Source organism: Phodopus roborovskii, unplaced genomic scaffold (assembly GCF_943737965.1).
Source record: "Phodopus roborovskii unplaced genomic scaffold, PHOROB, whole genome shotgun sequence".
NCBI classification, from domain to species: domain Eukaryota; kingdom Metazoa; phylum Chordata; class Mammalia; order Rodentia; family Cricetidae; genus Phodopus; species Phodopus roborovskii.
The window spans coordinates 15,563,968-15,580,165 of record NW_026125295.1 but is presented as its reverse complement, the minus strand read 5'-3'; the positions used below and the strand labels follow the sequence as shown (position 1 = coordinate 15,580,165).

General features: G+C 49.5%; 1 protein-coding gene across 1 annotated transcript in view; it reads left to right on the top strand.

Annotated features, from left to right (window-relative positions):
• Positions 1 to 2,084: 2,084 nt before the first annotated feature.
• Poc1a (POC1 centriolar protein A) overlaps positions 2,085 to 16,198 on the top strand; it is a 71,225-nt gene continuing 57,111 nt past the window's right edge. The window contains exons 1-6 of the mRNA XM_051205395.1: positions 2,085 to 2,319; positions 3,687 to 3,771; positions 6,696 to 6,867; positions 7,206 to 7,385; positions 8,814 to 8,921; positions 9,989 to 10,104. Coding sequence (XP_051061352.1) covers positions 2,302 to 2,319; positions 3,687 to 3,771; positions 6,696 to 6,867; positions 7,206 to 7,385; positions 8,814 to 8,921; positions 9,989 to 10,104 — 679 coding nt within the window. The 5' untranslated portion in view covers positions 2,085 to 2,301. The remainder of the gene's footprint in view (positions 2,320 to 3,686; positions 3,772 to 6,695; positions 6,868 to 7,205; positions 7,386 to 8,813; positions 8,922 to 9,988; positions 10,105 to 16,198) is intronic.

The window sequence follows — 16,198 nt, the reverse complement described above, 5'->3', positions numbered from 1 at the left end:
GTAACTCCAGTTCCAGGGGATCTGATATCTCCTTCTGCTCTCTGTAGACACCAGACATATGTATAGTGTATATACATACATGTAGGCAAAGAATTCATACACATATATCTTTTTGTTTGTTTTGTTTTTGGAGACAGGGTCTCTCTGTGTAGCTCTAGTGACTGTCCTGGAACTCTGTAGACCTGGTTGGCTTCAAACGCACAGACATCCACCTGCCTCTGCTTTACAAGTGAGTGCTGGGATTAAAGACATGTGCCATCATATAAATCTTAAAGAGTAAAAAATAAAAGAACCTGTGGACTGCCAGAGGAAGAGGCAAGGGGAGCTCTGTGAGTGTGAGGCCAGCCTGGTCTTCAGAGTGAGTTCCAGTACGAGCCATAGGGACCCTATCTCAAAAACCAAACAAAAACCAATTGACATAGCTTGTGAATTTATTGTTGTTCAGTACATTTTGGCATTATAGAAACACACAAGTGTGTCCACCATGTTTCTGGCATGGTATGCTCATGATAGAGACAAGAGAACAACTGAATTTTGTTATGGGAAAAAAGACTGGGAAACTGTCCTCTGAACAGAGCTGAAGAATCCAGAGTAGAGTGTGTAGGCGATCAATTATTTTTGTTTTGGGAATTTCAGTGTCCAGGTTAAATTGGCCTAAACATTTCTAACCTAAAGGAACCAATTCTATGCCAACGTTGTTAAAATAGCATCAGGAAAAAATCCACTTTTTCTAACTCTCAAGATATTTTCTAAAAAGTTGTGTGTGTGTTTGTGTGAGTGCAGGTGCCCTAAGAGACCTGAGGTGTTGAATTACCTTAGAACTGGAGTTCCAGGCAGTTTTGAGCCAACTGACATGGGTGTTGGGAATAGAACTTGTGTCTCCTGGGAGAGCCATATACACTCTTAACCAATGAGTCATTCTTTGAGGTCCAAATACACTTCTTCACATGCCAGTTTCCTGAGTTTTACTGTCCCTGAAGATTTAGGGACACAGTCTCAAGCCTAGGCATGTGGTAAGAATCCTCAGGACACATCCAGCCCTAATTAGTGTTGGAGTATGGACAAGTTGGCCTGCTCAGGAGAGGTGATGGAAGTTTCTTGAATCTTACAAAGCATACAGGTTCAGGTCAAGTACATGTTGGGAAGATTCCCATGGGAAGCACAGTTGAAAAAAGGTCACCGAGGGTCTTCTTGGCTGTCACAAGGAAGTGAGAAAGGATGGCCTCTGCTGGCCAGGCCGAGGATTGCGTCTTTTACTTTTTTTTTTTTTTTTTTTTTTTTGGTTTTTCGAGACCGGGTTTTTCTGTAGTTTTGGAGCCTGTCTTGGAACTCGTTCAGTAGACCAGGCTGGCCTCGAACTCACAGAGATCCACCTGCCTCTGCCTCCCGTGTGCTGGAAATGAAGACGTGAGCTACCACCGCCCGGCTTTTTAAGATAAGGTCAGGTTACAGACTACACAGTGATGAGAATATATGAACTTTTTTTTTTAGACGGAATATATAAAGGCTTCTCAAGGCTGAAGAGTTCTGAGAAGGCAGGGCTGCAATCACATTGACTTTTAGCGCAAACGGGAGGTTGCCCTCAGAGCAGACATATTTTTCCTGAGGTCCCTCAGAGAAACCAGAAGAGAAATAATACCTGAACATAGGTCTCACTAGTTCATGGCTGTGATTCTGGGTGACTCTAGTTCTTTTAAATAGACATTTAAGAGCTTTCGGAGGAATGAACCATTCTGAGGTCCAAAGGGGCGAATAACTGTTTCTCAATGGCGCCTTAAGCGGAAGCTTTAGGACAGCATCAGTGTCCTCTTTCCGGGATCCTTAAGGCCGTCATTTTGAATGGTAAAGCTCCGCCTACCCCGGGGCATCTCGGGAAATGTAGTTCTACTTTTACTGAGGCTGTAGGTGCGTGCTATGTAAAACTTTATTTCCCGGAAGGCTACGCGCTCTGTTATCCGAGCTAGGCGATGAGCCAAAGGGCGAAATCTTCATCTTTTATAAGTTCTCAGAAGGAAGGAGTAACGATGAACTGAGGCTTTTGGCTGCTCAGCGGGTTTCCTCTTCTGGCGGAATTGCAAGAAGAGAGCGTGGCGCCGGTCGAGCGGCCCCACTTCCGGTCGGCGGGCAAAAACTTAGGGTTCTCCTTTAACTGCGGTGGGCGGGACACGACGACGCCACCGGCGTTGCTATTGGCGGCGATTGGGGGCGCGGAAACTGAACTGGCACAACTGCCGCCGCACCTACCTCGGGTTTTTGGGGTGCCTTTGGTCCTGCTAGCCTCGCCACCCTGCCAACTCCGCCATGGCCGCTCCCAGCCCGGTAAGTCCCTGGAGAGTGGGCGCCTGGCTGGCTGGAAGCAATGGCCGCGAGAGGGGCGGGTGGCGGCGCGGGGTTCTGGGGTTGCTTCCCCATCTAAGGTTACGGGGTGGGTCTGGGCATTGACCCAGCGCCCCAAGTGCCAGGCTAAATGCTGGACCACCCGGGCGAACAAGCAAGCCCCTGCCTCTGGGATTTACATCTTAGCGAGGAAGACACCAGCAAGGCCCGACCCTTGTCGTGGCCTGGGACCAGTATGAGTCTCGTCGTCCTGTCCTCTTTTTGGTATCTACATGGAGGCGATATCCTTTCCAACCAGTGGAAGCAGTAGGCCATTAGGATGCCTGCAGCCCGACTCTGAGCCCTCTTCCAGTGCAGAAAAGGACTCCAAATTGGTCTTTTAAATAAGAATTTGCTTCCAACGTGCCTGGAGCCGATGGCTCCTGATGCACTTGGCTCTAAAGACTTGGGCAGAAACAGAACCCAGACTTTTGACTGCCAACTCGATACTCTGTTTACATTCATAACAACACACCGATTTTAGGGGAGAGGAGGCCCACATGCAGGAAACAGGGAAGAGTTCCCACAGATCAGGGTTGGACCTGACCATGCTCTTCTGCCCACTGAGCCTAGGATGGGCACTGCCTTGCCCTTATTTTTCCAAGAGGCTCAGGTGAGGACAGGAGGCAGAATGGGCACTTGCTGCTTAGTTGGAGGCCTCCTCCCTGTCCCCAACTACCACCATCTGTTAAAAGGCGTGGCCCTCAGGTGTGTTGGGGGTGGAGCTAGGCATTGGGTTTCACCTTTGTTTTGTGTGCAGGTTTGTGGAATAGCAGTGGCTTTGCTATGCCTTAGGAATGTCCTTTCCCAAACTGGGTTCCTTGGAGCTCCTACAATGGTTTACATTTTTGATGTTTGAGGTGGAGGGAGAGGACTTACTATGGCTGGGGTATAACTCCTGAAGTCTTGTATTTAGCCTTGGCTAGCCTGGAACTCACTGTATAGATCAGGCTGACCTAAAATTCAGAGATCCATTTGCCCTGCCTCTTGAGTGCTGGGATTAAAGGTATGGGGCACCATTTTTGGTTTATTTGTTATGGATTTATTGGTTTATATGTCTGTTCATGGGCGTGTATTTGTTGATTGTGTACCCTTCCTTGCTGTACTCATTATTCTAATATTTTTCGTGGATTCTTTAGGATTTCCTATATACAAGATGTGTGTGTGTGTGTGTGTGTGTATATGATGTATGTATGTATGTATGTATAACACTTGAGTGTTTTTAACATCTTGTAATTGTAGGAAGAGTCTTGGTCCCAGAGAAGCCCCTTCCTCAGGCTTTACCCATTTGACCTTGCTCTCTACCTCAGGAGGACCCCTCATTGGAGAGGCATTTTAAGGGCCACCGAGATGCAGTTACTTGTGTGGACTTCAGTCTCAACACGAAGCAGCTGGGTAAGAGAAGGCATCTATCTTGTCTAAGACTCTAGATTCTAAATTGAGAAGGCTGTTTGTCCTTGGGAGGATTGGTATGGCAATGCCAGGGTACAGCAAGGACATTTGGTCCTTTGAACTGCTTCTACCTGTCAGCTTTTTGAACACTGGGCTTACTAGGCTCTGTAAACTCCATTGTGCATGAGAAGAGTATACTCAGAGGTGTTAGGAGCCCTGTCAGGGTCATGCAGCCTGTTTTTATTTTTCCATTTATTGAAAAAGTTCTTTTTCAGGGCTGGAGAGATGGCTCAGCAGTTAAGAGCACTAACTGTTCTTCCAGAGGACCCAGGTTCAAGTCCTAGCATCCACATGGCAGTTTAAAACTGTTCTAGGGGATCTGATACCTTCATACTGTAAGACCTGTAGAGCGTGGACCTTCACACTCCCACTAAGGAAAGGTGACACCCCAAATCACTCACGAGAAGCTGTCTTGATGCAAATAGCATGAGGAGTTTTTATTCCAAGTGCACTGGGGTCCACAGTCATACGCCACGCAGGGGTAGAGGACTGAGGACCTTGAGGGCAGAATTGAGACAGCTTTTATAGGGTTTACATCAAAGCTAACAAGGCCAGTTTCAAAGCCAGCCTGTTATTTTCACTGGGCCTAAAAGCAAGGTCATTGGATAGTTCAAACCTTGGAATGGTTAGTAAGGTTTCCTAGGTTACAGAGATTTAGCACACAGGGGTTTTCTTTCTCAAGAACCAGCGGGCTCAGTGGCCTTGTCCTTGAGTGGCTGGGAGAATGTACTTTCAGTCAGGGAGTTCTCTATACTATTGGTAGAGGCTCTTGTTTTCTCTGTCTTTCCCTCTTTGCTATGAGTTCCATCTTTTAGTTACTAATCTTCTTTGTAAACAGGATGACCCACAACAGTTCCCAGACTGTTGTTGTGGATAACAACATTCTTCAGAAGCTAGGTGATTATGAATGATGATGATGATGATGATGATGATGATGATGATAATAATAATAATAATAATAATAATAATAATATCCTGAAACCAGTCATCGTGATCAAGTTATTTCATGTGTTTTTCTTTTTTCCTAAGTTTTGCATGCAGCTAGGGTGATTTTTAAATACATGCCGATGGACTTTTTCTAAATTTCTAACTTTTAGTGGTCATTAGAGAGTTAAGCTGTATTTTCATCCTTTCAATACCAATACACATAAAATAAAGTTAAATAAATTATTTAAAAAATATTCTTTTTCTCACAAAATATATCATGATTACGGTTTCCTCTCCCTCTACTCCTGGCAGATCCTTCCCACCTCCCCTCCCAACTGGATCCACTCCTTTTTGACCTCTTATTAGAAGAGAACAGGCTTCTAAGGGATAATGATGAAATATAATAATATAAAACAAAAACTATCATGTCAGAATTGCACAAAGCAAGCCGGGCAGTGTGGCACACGCCTTTAGTCTCAGCACTTGGGAGGCAGAGGCAGGTGGATCTCTGAGTTTGGGACAATACTGGTCTATAGAATGAGACCTGGACAGCCAGGGCTACACAGAGAAACCCTGTCTCTAAACAAAAAAACACACAGAGTTGCACAAACAAGCAAGGAAAAGAGCCCAAGAAGGCACAGGAATCAGAGACACACTTGTTTTGCACACTCAGGAATCCTATAATGACACTAAGTTGGAAGCTGTAATATATATGCAGAGGCCTTGGGGCAGACCCATGCAGGCTCTGTGCTGGTCAGGCATCTTTTGAGAGACTAGAGTCTAGGTTTTCCCTGTACATCCTGGCCATTTCTTGGGTTTGCTCTGTGGTAAGGATCCCAAACTGGCTTCTTTTTCTAGAATCTTTAGTTTGATTGCCCATGGTAATATGGCACATTTTCTTGTTACAGAGACCTTCTAGTGAGAAAGATGTTAACACGGTCCATCTCCCAACTCCATCATATTACTACCCCTTTCTTATAGAAACTGGTGTTCCTAAATAGCTTTCCTGGCTGCAGATTTATTTTTCCATGGATTAGGCTTGCCTCTTTATCTTTTTTGTTTGTCTTTGTTTTTTTTTGAGACAGGGTTTCTCTGTGTAGTCTTGGCTGTCCTGGAACTCACTCTGTAGACAAGTCTGGCCTCTAACTCACAGAGATCTGCCTGCCTCTGCCTCCCAAGTCCTGGGATTAAAGGTGTGCGCAACTAATGCCCAGCTTGCCTCTTTATCTTACTGTAAAGATTTCCTGCCAGAGGCTGTTGTTGTAGTAGTAGTTTGCTATGAGCAAAAAAGGGAACTGAAGTAATTTTTTATCTGTTCCTTCCTTACTAAGTTTGGTTCTTTTATTTTTAATTTATTTTTAGATTGTCTTATTTTATTTGTATGAATGTTTTACCTGCATGTATGTCTGTGTACCATGAGTATACCTGGTACCCCCAGAGTTTAGAAGAAGACATAGGATTCCCTGGAACTGGAGTTACACTGTTGTGAGCTACCATGTGAATGCTTGGAATTGAACCCAGATCCTCTGGAAGAGTGAGTGGCAAGTGCTCTTAACTGCTGAGTCATCTCTATAGCCCCCAAGTTGGTCCTTTCAATAATCAATGGCCTTTGACTGGCTCCTGAGTGTTGGGAGGTCTTGGCCCTGTGCTCTCAGAGAGTCAGTGAGGAGATCCCAAAGTACAGAACTGGATTGTGAATGGCCTGTCAGTCTGGTTCCTGTGTTGGCCTACTGCCGGAGAATTGCCAGGCCAAAAGTCTCCAAACTGTATGTCAGTGTCATAGGAGGTGTGGGCCATCCCACTGGGATTCTTTTCTTTGCTCTGCTGGGGATGCCTGTGAAGGTGGAGCTGGGCTTGCTGCTCTCTTGTATCCCCAGCAGTGAGGTGGATGATCAAGACACTTGCGATCTGAGAATCATCCTGTTGCCCACTCTCCTCAGCCAGCGGCTCCATGGACTCGTGCCTCATGATCTGGCACATGAAGCCCCAGTCACGTGCCTACCGCTTCACGGGCCACAAGGATGCTGTGACTTGTGTGAACTTCTCCCCATCGGGACACCTGCTTGCATCAGGCTCCCGAGACAAGACTGTTCGCATCTGGATACCCAATGTGTGAGTTATGGACCTCAGAGGACTAACAGTGCTGCGGGACTTGGTATAAGAGCTGTCCCCCCTTGGGTCCTTATCCTGGCTTTGAGCTGGTCACCGTGGGACCTGTGGCCTCTGAGAGGTGTCAGCAGAGGGCTTCAGTTGGGGTTGTCTCCTTATGTTGAAAGGACTCCCATGAGGGGAGAGGTGGGGGAGAAACACTTTGTTTCTGTTGGGGAGGCTCTTGCCTTTCTGGGGAGACTGGGACAGTCAGGCCTAGAGAGTAGAGAGAACTTTGGTGTACTTGTAGGTCTTCGTGTCACTATTAGGAATCTCCTGAGTCTGGATATCTGTCCTCATAGCAAGGGTGAGTCAACCGTGTTTCGTGCACACACGGCCACAGTGAGGAGTGTCCACTTCTGCAGTGATGGCCAGTCGCTTGTGACAGCCTCTGACGACAAGACAGTCAAGGTGTGGTCAACTCACCGCCAGAGATTCCTGTTTTCCCTGAGCCAGCATATCAACTGGGTCCGCTGTGCCAAGTGAGCATTCCCAGTCTGGAGAACCTGGGAGGGTGTAGGGGTTTTGCGGGACGGAGAGGAACTCTGAGTGTCAGTCTGTTTTGGGGCAAGTTGTATAACTTCCCTTTAATGTATACTGAGCCACGATCTTCTAATCTGTCATGTGTCAATAGCTGTGGTTGCTTCATTGAACTTGTTGGGAGCTTCATTGAGCTCATGTGTGATACTTCATTGAGCTCATGTGTCAGCCATGACCCTCTGCCAGGGGTGCTGAATACTCCCAGGACAGCAGCAGCAGCAGCAGCAAGTCCCTGTCAGCACCACCGTGCACTTTCTCCATGTTCCTTCGGACACTTCTGCCAGCTAGCTAGCATCATTCTCATTTTGCAGAAAAAGAAACAGGCTCAACAGGCAAGAGTGCCCTAGGGCATGCAGTGGGCAAGTGGTGGAGCTGGGGCTCGAGCCCACACCTCTCTGGCACTCGAGTTCGCCTACTTCCCTCAGCTTGACTGTGCTCCAGAGCTGCTAGGCCGGGGCTTGATCCCGAGGCCCTGGCTTTGGTGTGGGAAGCAGAGCTGTGACATGGCATGCCAGGTGACGGGAAGAATTGCAGACACAGTTATGCCTGCCTGTGTCTTCTTCAGCTCCTTCCAACAGAGCTGTTTCATGTCACAGGTCTGCTCCAGAGGAAGGGGTTACAGTGGCCAGAACACTAAGAAACCATGAATGTCAGAGTTAGGGACCATTAGCTGTCTTCCTCTGTGGATACCATGGAAGTTATTTATTCTCTAGGACAGAACCATTCTTTATTCTGGGAGGGCCCTGTTCTGAGAGGTCTTATAGTCAAGGCCTAAGAATGGAGGGGCAGGGGGCAAGCCAGCAAAGTGGGGTATGCTGTCCACAGTTGGGCTTTGATGGTAGGTCCCAGGACCTCCGTGCGTTTTGGTTGGCCCATTGTGTTTTGCTGATGTACTGATGTGGGGCTCCTGGCCTCCCCCATATATCAAGCAGTACCAGTTGTGTATTGCTACAGGCCGTGTGCCTCCTGGGTGTTGTGTGTATTGTGCTGCTGCGTGATTACTGCGGGCACTGGAGAGGATGGATCTCACAGTGGGAAGCCACTTGCCCAGGGTCACTGAAGGTATTAGAGCAGCATATATAACCCAAGTCATTCCTGGGTCAGGTAGCCGAGCCTAGTGGTCCACGCCTATAGTCTCAGGACTTGAGGGGCAGGAGGACTGCCACAGTTCACGGCCAGCCAGATCTACAGCCAGAGTGTTGTAGGCCAGCTGGGGCTGCATAGTGAGGCCCTATGTCAAAACAACAGTAACACAAAATGCCCAGAGGATCCCTGGGTCAGGTGACAGCATCCTGGGAGAGGTGGCTGTAGAGAACATGGTGTGAGATTCACAGTGCCTGTTACTGTGACTTATGCCCCATTCAACTTAGGTTCTCCCCCGACGGGCGGCTCATTGTATCTGCCAGTGATGACAAGACTGTCAAGCTGTGGGACAAGACCAGTCGGGAGTGTGTCCACTCATACTGCGAGCATGGCGGGTGAGTCCTGTTGTTATCTTCTATCTGCAGGTGCTCCAGTACAGGTCAGGGCATGAGGAGCCCAGGAGCCTTTGGGGACTGGGACTGTGCAGAGGTCAGCCCTGCTTCTGCTCTTTGGCCGGCTTACCTTTTGTAGAGCTTTGTACTTTCCTGTTGTGGATGGACAGTTAAGCCTGGGTCGCACCCCACAGACAGCAGAAACACTTCGCCTAAAGTCATGCAATAATTTGGCCCCTCTTTCCCCCTTTAGTTTCTAGTTCTCAGAATCCTAATGTGTCTCTTGCAGCGTTGTATCAGCCCCCTAAACTGCATGTTAAAACCATGGTGATGATTCATCAGTAAAAACCTCTGGTTCTTCTAGCAGGCAGTGCTGCATCATATATGGAGAGTAGGAGGATTCTGCTTCTGAGCGGGATTTAGCTTCTCTGTGTCTAAGGGCTGCAGCTTTACTCCTCATTCCTTAATGAGGCAGGGTCCCCTTTAGAGTGCCGAGTGGCAGGGAAAGTGCACTGAAGGCTCTTGGCCTGTCTTCTGCAGAGATGGATGAGTGGTCCTTGTAGCCCAGGGGGACCTTCCCACCCATGCATGCCTCAGTTGGCACAACCTGTCTTGGATCCAGCCCCTGGCAAAAGGAACCCCTAAGCAACTTGGCTGATTTGTTGGTCTGAAGATTGCTGTTCCCACTTGTACTTAAAGCTCAGCAGTGGGCCGGCCATGGTGACATAACACACACTTGTAACCTCGTAATGGGGGGTGGGGGGTGGAAGATGAGTCTGCGCTACATAGTGAATAGCTGGGCCCACTGGCTGTTGTCTCAAAAAACAAAAAACAAAACAAAAACCCCATAAGGACAGAAGGAAGAGAGGGAGGGAGGAAGGAGGGATGGACATGGCCCCTGATAAATCCACTTCACTTCACTGCTGGCCACTCTTGGTCTTTCTCAGCCACCTGGTAAAGAAGCATGCTCCAGGTTGAGGGAACTGTGTGAACAGACAGGGATAGGACACTTCTGGGTCCATCCTAGCCAGGGAGACCTCTTCAGTGCATGACTGTTCCTGTCTTGGCAGATTTGTCACCTATGTGGATTTCCACCCCAGTGGTACCTGCATTGCTGCCGCTGGCATGGACAACACAGTGAAGGTCTGGGATGTGCGGACTCACCGGCTGTTGCAACATTATCAGCGTGAGTGTTGAACAGTATCCCAGGCCCACAAGGGGCTATGCTGAGACTGTTAGTGCCAGGCACTTGGTTCATCTCTATGGTAACTAAGTGGGCCCAAGGCCAGCCCTGAGTTGGGAGGAATGCTGTGGCTGTTGGGTTAACCAGGATGAATGTTGGTGGTGTAGCTATCTGGGCTTGGAATGTTGATCAGGAGGTACCCAGCTATGAGATAGCCTCACACACACTCAGCTGGGAAGAGTCTTTAGTGGGTTTCTGGCTAAGACTGTCCCTGAGGGCTACTACTTCTTCTTTTTTTAAGATTTATCTTATTATTTATTTTGTATAGTGTTCTGTCTGCATGCGTCCTTGCAGGCCAGAAGAGGGCAGCAGATCTCATTACAGATGGTTGCTGGGAATTGAACTCAGGACCTCTGGAAGAGCAGTCAGTGCTCCTAACCACTCTCCAGCCCCTGAGGGCTACTTCTTGAGAACCCTCATGCTACCCGTTTCTTCTCATGGCAGAGATGACTTTCCGGGGCAAAGAGACCGGACTGCCCATAGCGGTCACTGTTGATGGTTCCTTGGCCCCTTTGTTATCCTCCACCCGTCTGCCTAGAGCCATGAACATTGTAGAAGCTTCTCTTTAGCTGGGGCCAGGCTCTGCTTGCGGACCCAGGGCTGTGGCCTCTTACTTATCTGTCACCTTTGGGTGGCTGTGCAGGGGGGAGTTGGCATTGGTTTGGAGCTCAGCTTTTAGTACTCTCTACCCATATGCACTTCCTTTGTTGCTTCTCAGATGTTGGAACATGGCACTTTCTTAGGCCACTGAGGTGAGCAGACCTTCTGGAATGGGGACAGGACAAAGTAGAGTGTGGATTCTGTAGCCAGCTTCATCATTCCCAAGCTGTGAGACACTGGGCGAATCTGTTGATTCCTTGGAGTTCTTGGGACAGTGATAGGGTTCATCTTACATGTGGCAAGACGGGGTCTGAGTTAGCTCATGTTAAGAATGGACCGTGGCTGGCTCAACATGGGGACAGTGGCAAAGCTGCAGCTGCTCCTGGAGGTCCAAGTGTTGGAGTCTCCCAGTGATTTGCTAGGCATGCAGTACACTGTGCCACCACCAGGTGGCAGGTCTTACCCACAAGAACTAGGTCTTTCCTATTCAGAGAGCTTCAGAGGCTTCCAGGGCAGAACAGCAGTGGGCTCAGCCTTCCACCTAGAGAGGTGCGGGCCATCCCTCAGACTCTGAGACTTCTTTCTGTTCTGGGCCAGGCCTAAGTGAAGGCCCAGGGTTGGAGACCGGGCTTGGCAGAGTAAGGAGGGTTTGGACAGGGAAAGGTGAGGCGGGAAAGAGACAGCGGAGTGCAGTGGCCAGGAGTGTTCTGTGTTCTGTGAAGAGGGTGATAATAGGACCTTCCACATGAGGTGGTAATCTGATGAGAAAGTTCGTGTAGGTATTGTAGTTCATGCTTGGTGTAGTGTGTGCCACATGAGCCCCTACACTGGGAGAAGAGGATTTCTAGCTGTCTCTAGAAGAGTCCAAGTCTCCCTGATGTGTCAGGAGCCTAAGCCTGGTGTTTATGAGTTATAGCAGCGTATACCCATTGGAAGAACCTTAAATACCACCTTTATCCTAAGGTCCCAAATGCTAGTGACTGGCAACTCTGGGACATGACACTCAAGGAGCAAATGGGTGAGGGGCTTTTGAGAGGACAAGTGTTGAGTGAGATTCTGCTAGGGTGTGTGGTTGATAGAGCCTGGCCTGTGGTGCATGGGTTTCCACGCCCAGTGTAGCAGGCATCAGAGTGCAGAGGACTCAGGCCAAGGGGATAGAGGCAGAAGCTGATGCTGTGGTGGTGGAGGGGCAAGCTGGGCCCTGGGATCTGGGACATGAGAAGGGCCAGCGTCACGTGCTGGGGTCTTACAATTGGAGGACCACTGAAGAGAAAAGGTCCCCAAAGCAGCCGGACTGAGAACCATGAGAGAGCTGGGGGAGGGCAGAGCCACTGGGAGAATGGGGTCTTGGGAGGGGGAGGCAGGAGGTGGAAAGGTACAGAGGAGGTGGGGAGGGCTTGGTCATGGTCAGGGCAGCTCAGTGCTAGCAGAGCCAGGAGGTGTGTGGACTTGGGTGAGCGCCAGGGCCGAGTTCTAAGTGGACTGCGGGTTCCTCCGAGAGCTTTCAGTGGGCATCCGCTGCTGTCCTTGCCTCTTGGGATGGCACTCCTCAGCAAGGCTGCAGGGTCCTATTTCCCAGCTGTCCTGGTGTGTGTTGGAGCCTTATGGGAACTTGGTGCAACCTAAAACACAGCCGGCTCCTCCTGAGCTTCCTGCACAAGGCTGTGGCACCTGGTAGGTGTTCACTTGAGAGCAAATGCACCCCTTAGCCTTAGTGGTCACCTGGGGGGGGGATGGGCGAAGCCCCTCTCCCTCTACTTTCTGATACCGGGCCCTAGATAGGTCTAGGGCCTTCCCAGAGAGCCCCGTGGCTAAAACACTGCTCGGGAGGCTCACAGCTCTTCTGTGTGCCTGCTTGGAGGCTGACTGCTCAAAAAGGCCTCTTAGCACCGTGTTAGTAGACCTCTGATCTCTCTTCTGTTCCAGATCCCTAAGAAACCCAGGTGAAAGTTTATAAGGACACGGTGATTGCAGATGTCTCTCTCCCCTGGTGACTCTGGGTGGTTGCCAGACACTTCTAAGTAGCTTTCTGATTTCAGAGGCTGATGGGCTCTTCTAAGAGAATGTGATTAATGTTACTACAGTGAGCATCCAGCTGCCCCGTGGTCATGCTTCCTGCTCTTGGCTGGGCTGTTGGAATAAAGCTTGCTTTAGCCTTCAACTACAGCCTATAACTATTACTGTTTGTCTAGGCTGACTGACTGTCCTCCCAGGCAAGGAGTTTCTTGGCTCTGGCCAATCACTGTAAGGAGCATTTCTGATTTCTCTATTCAGTATGGGTTGGTAGAAGCCAGGGAGTGCATTCCCGTGGAGGTGGGTTAGGTGCCATATGCTCAGAGCCCACGAGAAGACTGTTCAAGCATCTGAGCAGCAGCTCCCACCATCCCAGAACCCAGAATGTGCTCTGAGGTTTACAGGCATGTGCAGGTCCATGATCCAGGCACAGCCTGGGTGACCAGCAAGACACCAAACTCCCACTTCACCACAGGGAGTGTGAGGCTTATCTACATAGCTGGGAGGCAAATCTAGCTCTTCAGTAGGGAGGGTCGGGAGTCTGCCCACCATTTCCACACTGGGTTCCACACACCCTAGTGTGTGTTTTTGTTTGTTTATTTTTTTGTTTTTGTTAGTTGTTTTGTGTGTGTGTGTGTGTGTGTGTGTGTGTGTGTGTGTGTGTGTGTGTCTGTGTCTGTGTCTGTGTGGTTTTTTGAGACAGGGATTCGACGTGTATCCCTGGCTGTCATGGAATTCACTTTGGAGACCAGGCTGGCCTTGAACTCACTGCAATCCGCCTGCCTCTGCCTCTCAAGTGCTGGGATAAAAGGCATGTACCACTACTGACTGAGCAGAGATGGTTTTCTTGACTGGCTGTCAGCAGGTTTGACCTTATCATTTCCAGGAGCTCTGAGTTGAAATTCTTAGTCCTGACTGGGTTCTCTGGTCCCTGGTTTCTAAGAACATCTCCGTACATATGGTGTGGGTGTTTAACCTATACATATATCTGTGTGCCAAATGTGTGCTTTGCTCAGAGGGGCCAGAAGAGCACTGGGCCTGCTAGAAGTGGAGTTACAAATTGTCGTGAGCAGCTGTGAGGGCTAGGACTCAAACCAGAGCCCTTCAGAAGAGCAGCTAGTACTCCTGACTGCTGAGCCATCTCTCCAGCCCCTTGTTGTATGTTTTTAGTGTTGTATTAGGGATTGAACCTAGGACTTTAAGCATATCACGCGCGTGCGCTGATGCCGCCAAGCCAAATAGCATGTTAGATCCCCTGGAGTTGCAGGTGGCTGTAAGCTGCCTGATGTAGGTGCTGGGAACTGAACTCACAGTTGCAAGAGCAGTTCACATTCTCAGCTGCCGAGCTCTCTCTCCCAGCACCTTGATCTTTCTCTGGCCCTACTTGCTGCTTTGACACTGAATATATTGATGAGGAGCAGTGCTGCCTAACCTACCTCACTGTTTCCTTCCATCCCAAAGTGGCCATTTATGTGAACTTTGCAAAGAGGACTACTCAAGGTGTTCTTGCTGCTAGTCTCAGGATACGTTTAGGTATATTTAAAGTTTCTTAGAAACCCAGAGGCCACTGAGTCACTGGCAACACGAGTTATCAGGAGGAGCCGTGCTGGACATTTGGAAGTGAGCAGACCCCTTTTGTGGTAGGTGTGGAAATGGAACTGGGTCCTGTCTACCTCAGAAAGTTCCATCCTACCCAGTGCCCAGGCATTCTCTGGACCCCTTGGCCTCTCTGTACTCACATCAGGCCTAGGTTTGCCAAAAGCTTCTTCCTGTACATAAAACAGTGTAGGTGGAAGGGATTATGTAAAGGGAAGTCTCTCTTCAGGTTATCTGCTACCCACAAGCAGCCATTTCCTGGTGTTTGGGGACAGGGGCTGCAGGACCCCTGTGGCTCCTGGTGACAAGCAGATGCTTGCTGTTATGCATCTCTGACACTGAGTTAGGATTCCTGCTTTAGATCACAGCGGGGGGGAGGGGGGCTTACAGCTATCAAATGATAGCCTGTGTTGTCCCTGATAGCTGCAGTGAAGCCAAGGCAACTTGGACAGCTCAGGACTTCATGAAAAGTAGACTGTTCTTGGACATCACTGCTCAAGGCGTTGTGAGGGGAGGCTCACCCCTTTGTGGGAATATTTGCAGGGATGGCTCATGCGATGAGATGTGACCCACCATCTCTGCAGAAGCAGAGTAGAGGAGACTGTGGCCAGCAGACAAGGCAAGGAGAGCAGGTGGGGAAGGGTGGGGGTAGGTTTTGTGTCTGGGTTTCCCTCAAAGCCCAACATATCAGGCTCAGCCCTTCTTGGGAGTACGAGGCTGTAGGTATTGGATACCCTGGCATTTGTAGTGGAGTGGGGCTTCTGTTGCTCTTTCTCTGAGGACAGTTTTCTATCTCAGGAAGCCTGACCAGAGAGGAAGCCATAGTGTCGTGTCCACACAGACTGCTGTCTTGGGGGTTCAGGGGAAGGCCAGGGCTCCTTGAGTGTGCCTTGCCATGCTCCATTTTTCTGCTCCTGTCTGTGCTTCTGCTTCTTGTCACAGGTGGGGCTTGGGTGGCCTTCATTCCAGGACAGGCTGAGGGGTCTCGATTCTGTCTCCAGGAGTGGGTGCAGAAACCTTCAGCTCTCCAGGCTGCCTCCTGGAGTTGTGTCATTGGAACGCGGTGTTGAGATATAAATACCAGGTTACATAAAGCCTTGGCTGTCTCCCCTAAGTGTGCTTGGGAACATGTCTCCACACTCCCCAACACATCAGTGTACCAGTGTGGTTAGCATCTAAGAAGCTTCCTGTAATCCTCGTGAGCTCTGCTGAGGGCCTTGCAGAGGTTCCTGCGTCCTCTTGCAGCCCAGGTGAGAGCCTGGCTTTTGAACTGTATTTGTGTCAATGCCAACCCATCAGGGTTGTGGTTATCTTGGCTGCACTGGTTCCTTCAGTAGATTAGTGGTAGTGAACAGGAAGGTACAAAGGCCTTGCCTTTGCAGCAGCTGTGATTAGCAGGTCCATGTGTTGGCTGTGATGTGGCTCCTTCCCCATGGGGACCACATGGCTCTGCCCATCTCTTCTAGCTCCCTACACAACATGCCTTCAACCTCAAGGAAGGGCTGTGCAGCAGCCTCAGGGGTTCTTTCTGAACGACCATCCTAAGTAGCTCCATTTTCTGAGTCCCACTTGGTGCCAGACGCTGAGCCAGTCATGAGGCGCTGGGCTTAGTCTCTGTCTGATAGAGGTGGTGATGTCATGAGGCAGCGGGCGAGAGTCTGAGCGCAGCACATAAAAGAGAGGGTGAGCTGGCGTGAGTCTTGCGATGTTCTGGAAGAACAAGAAGGGGGCCCAGCAAGGAGTTTATCTTAAAGTCGGTTCCCCAGAAAGCTTCCCAGGGGAGATGACTCTAAAGGGAGAGCTTGAAGATCAGGGACAGGGCAAGAGA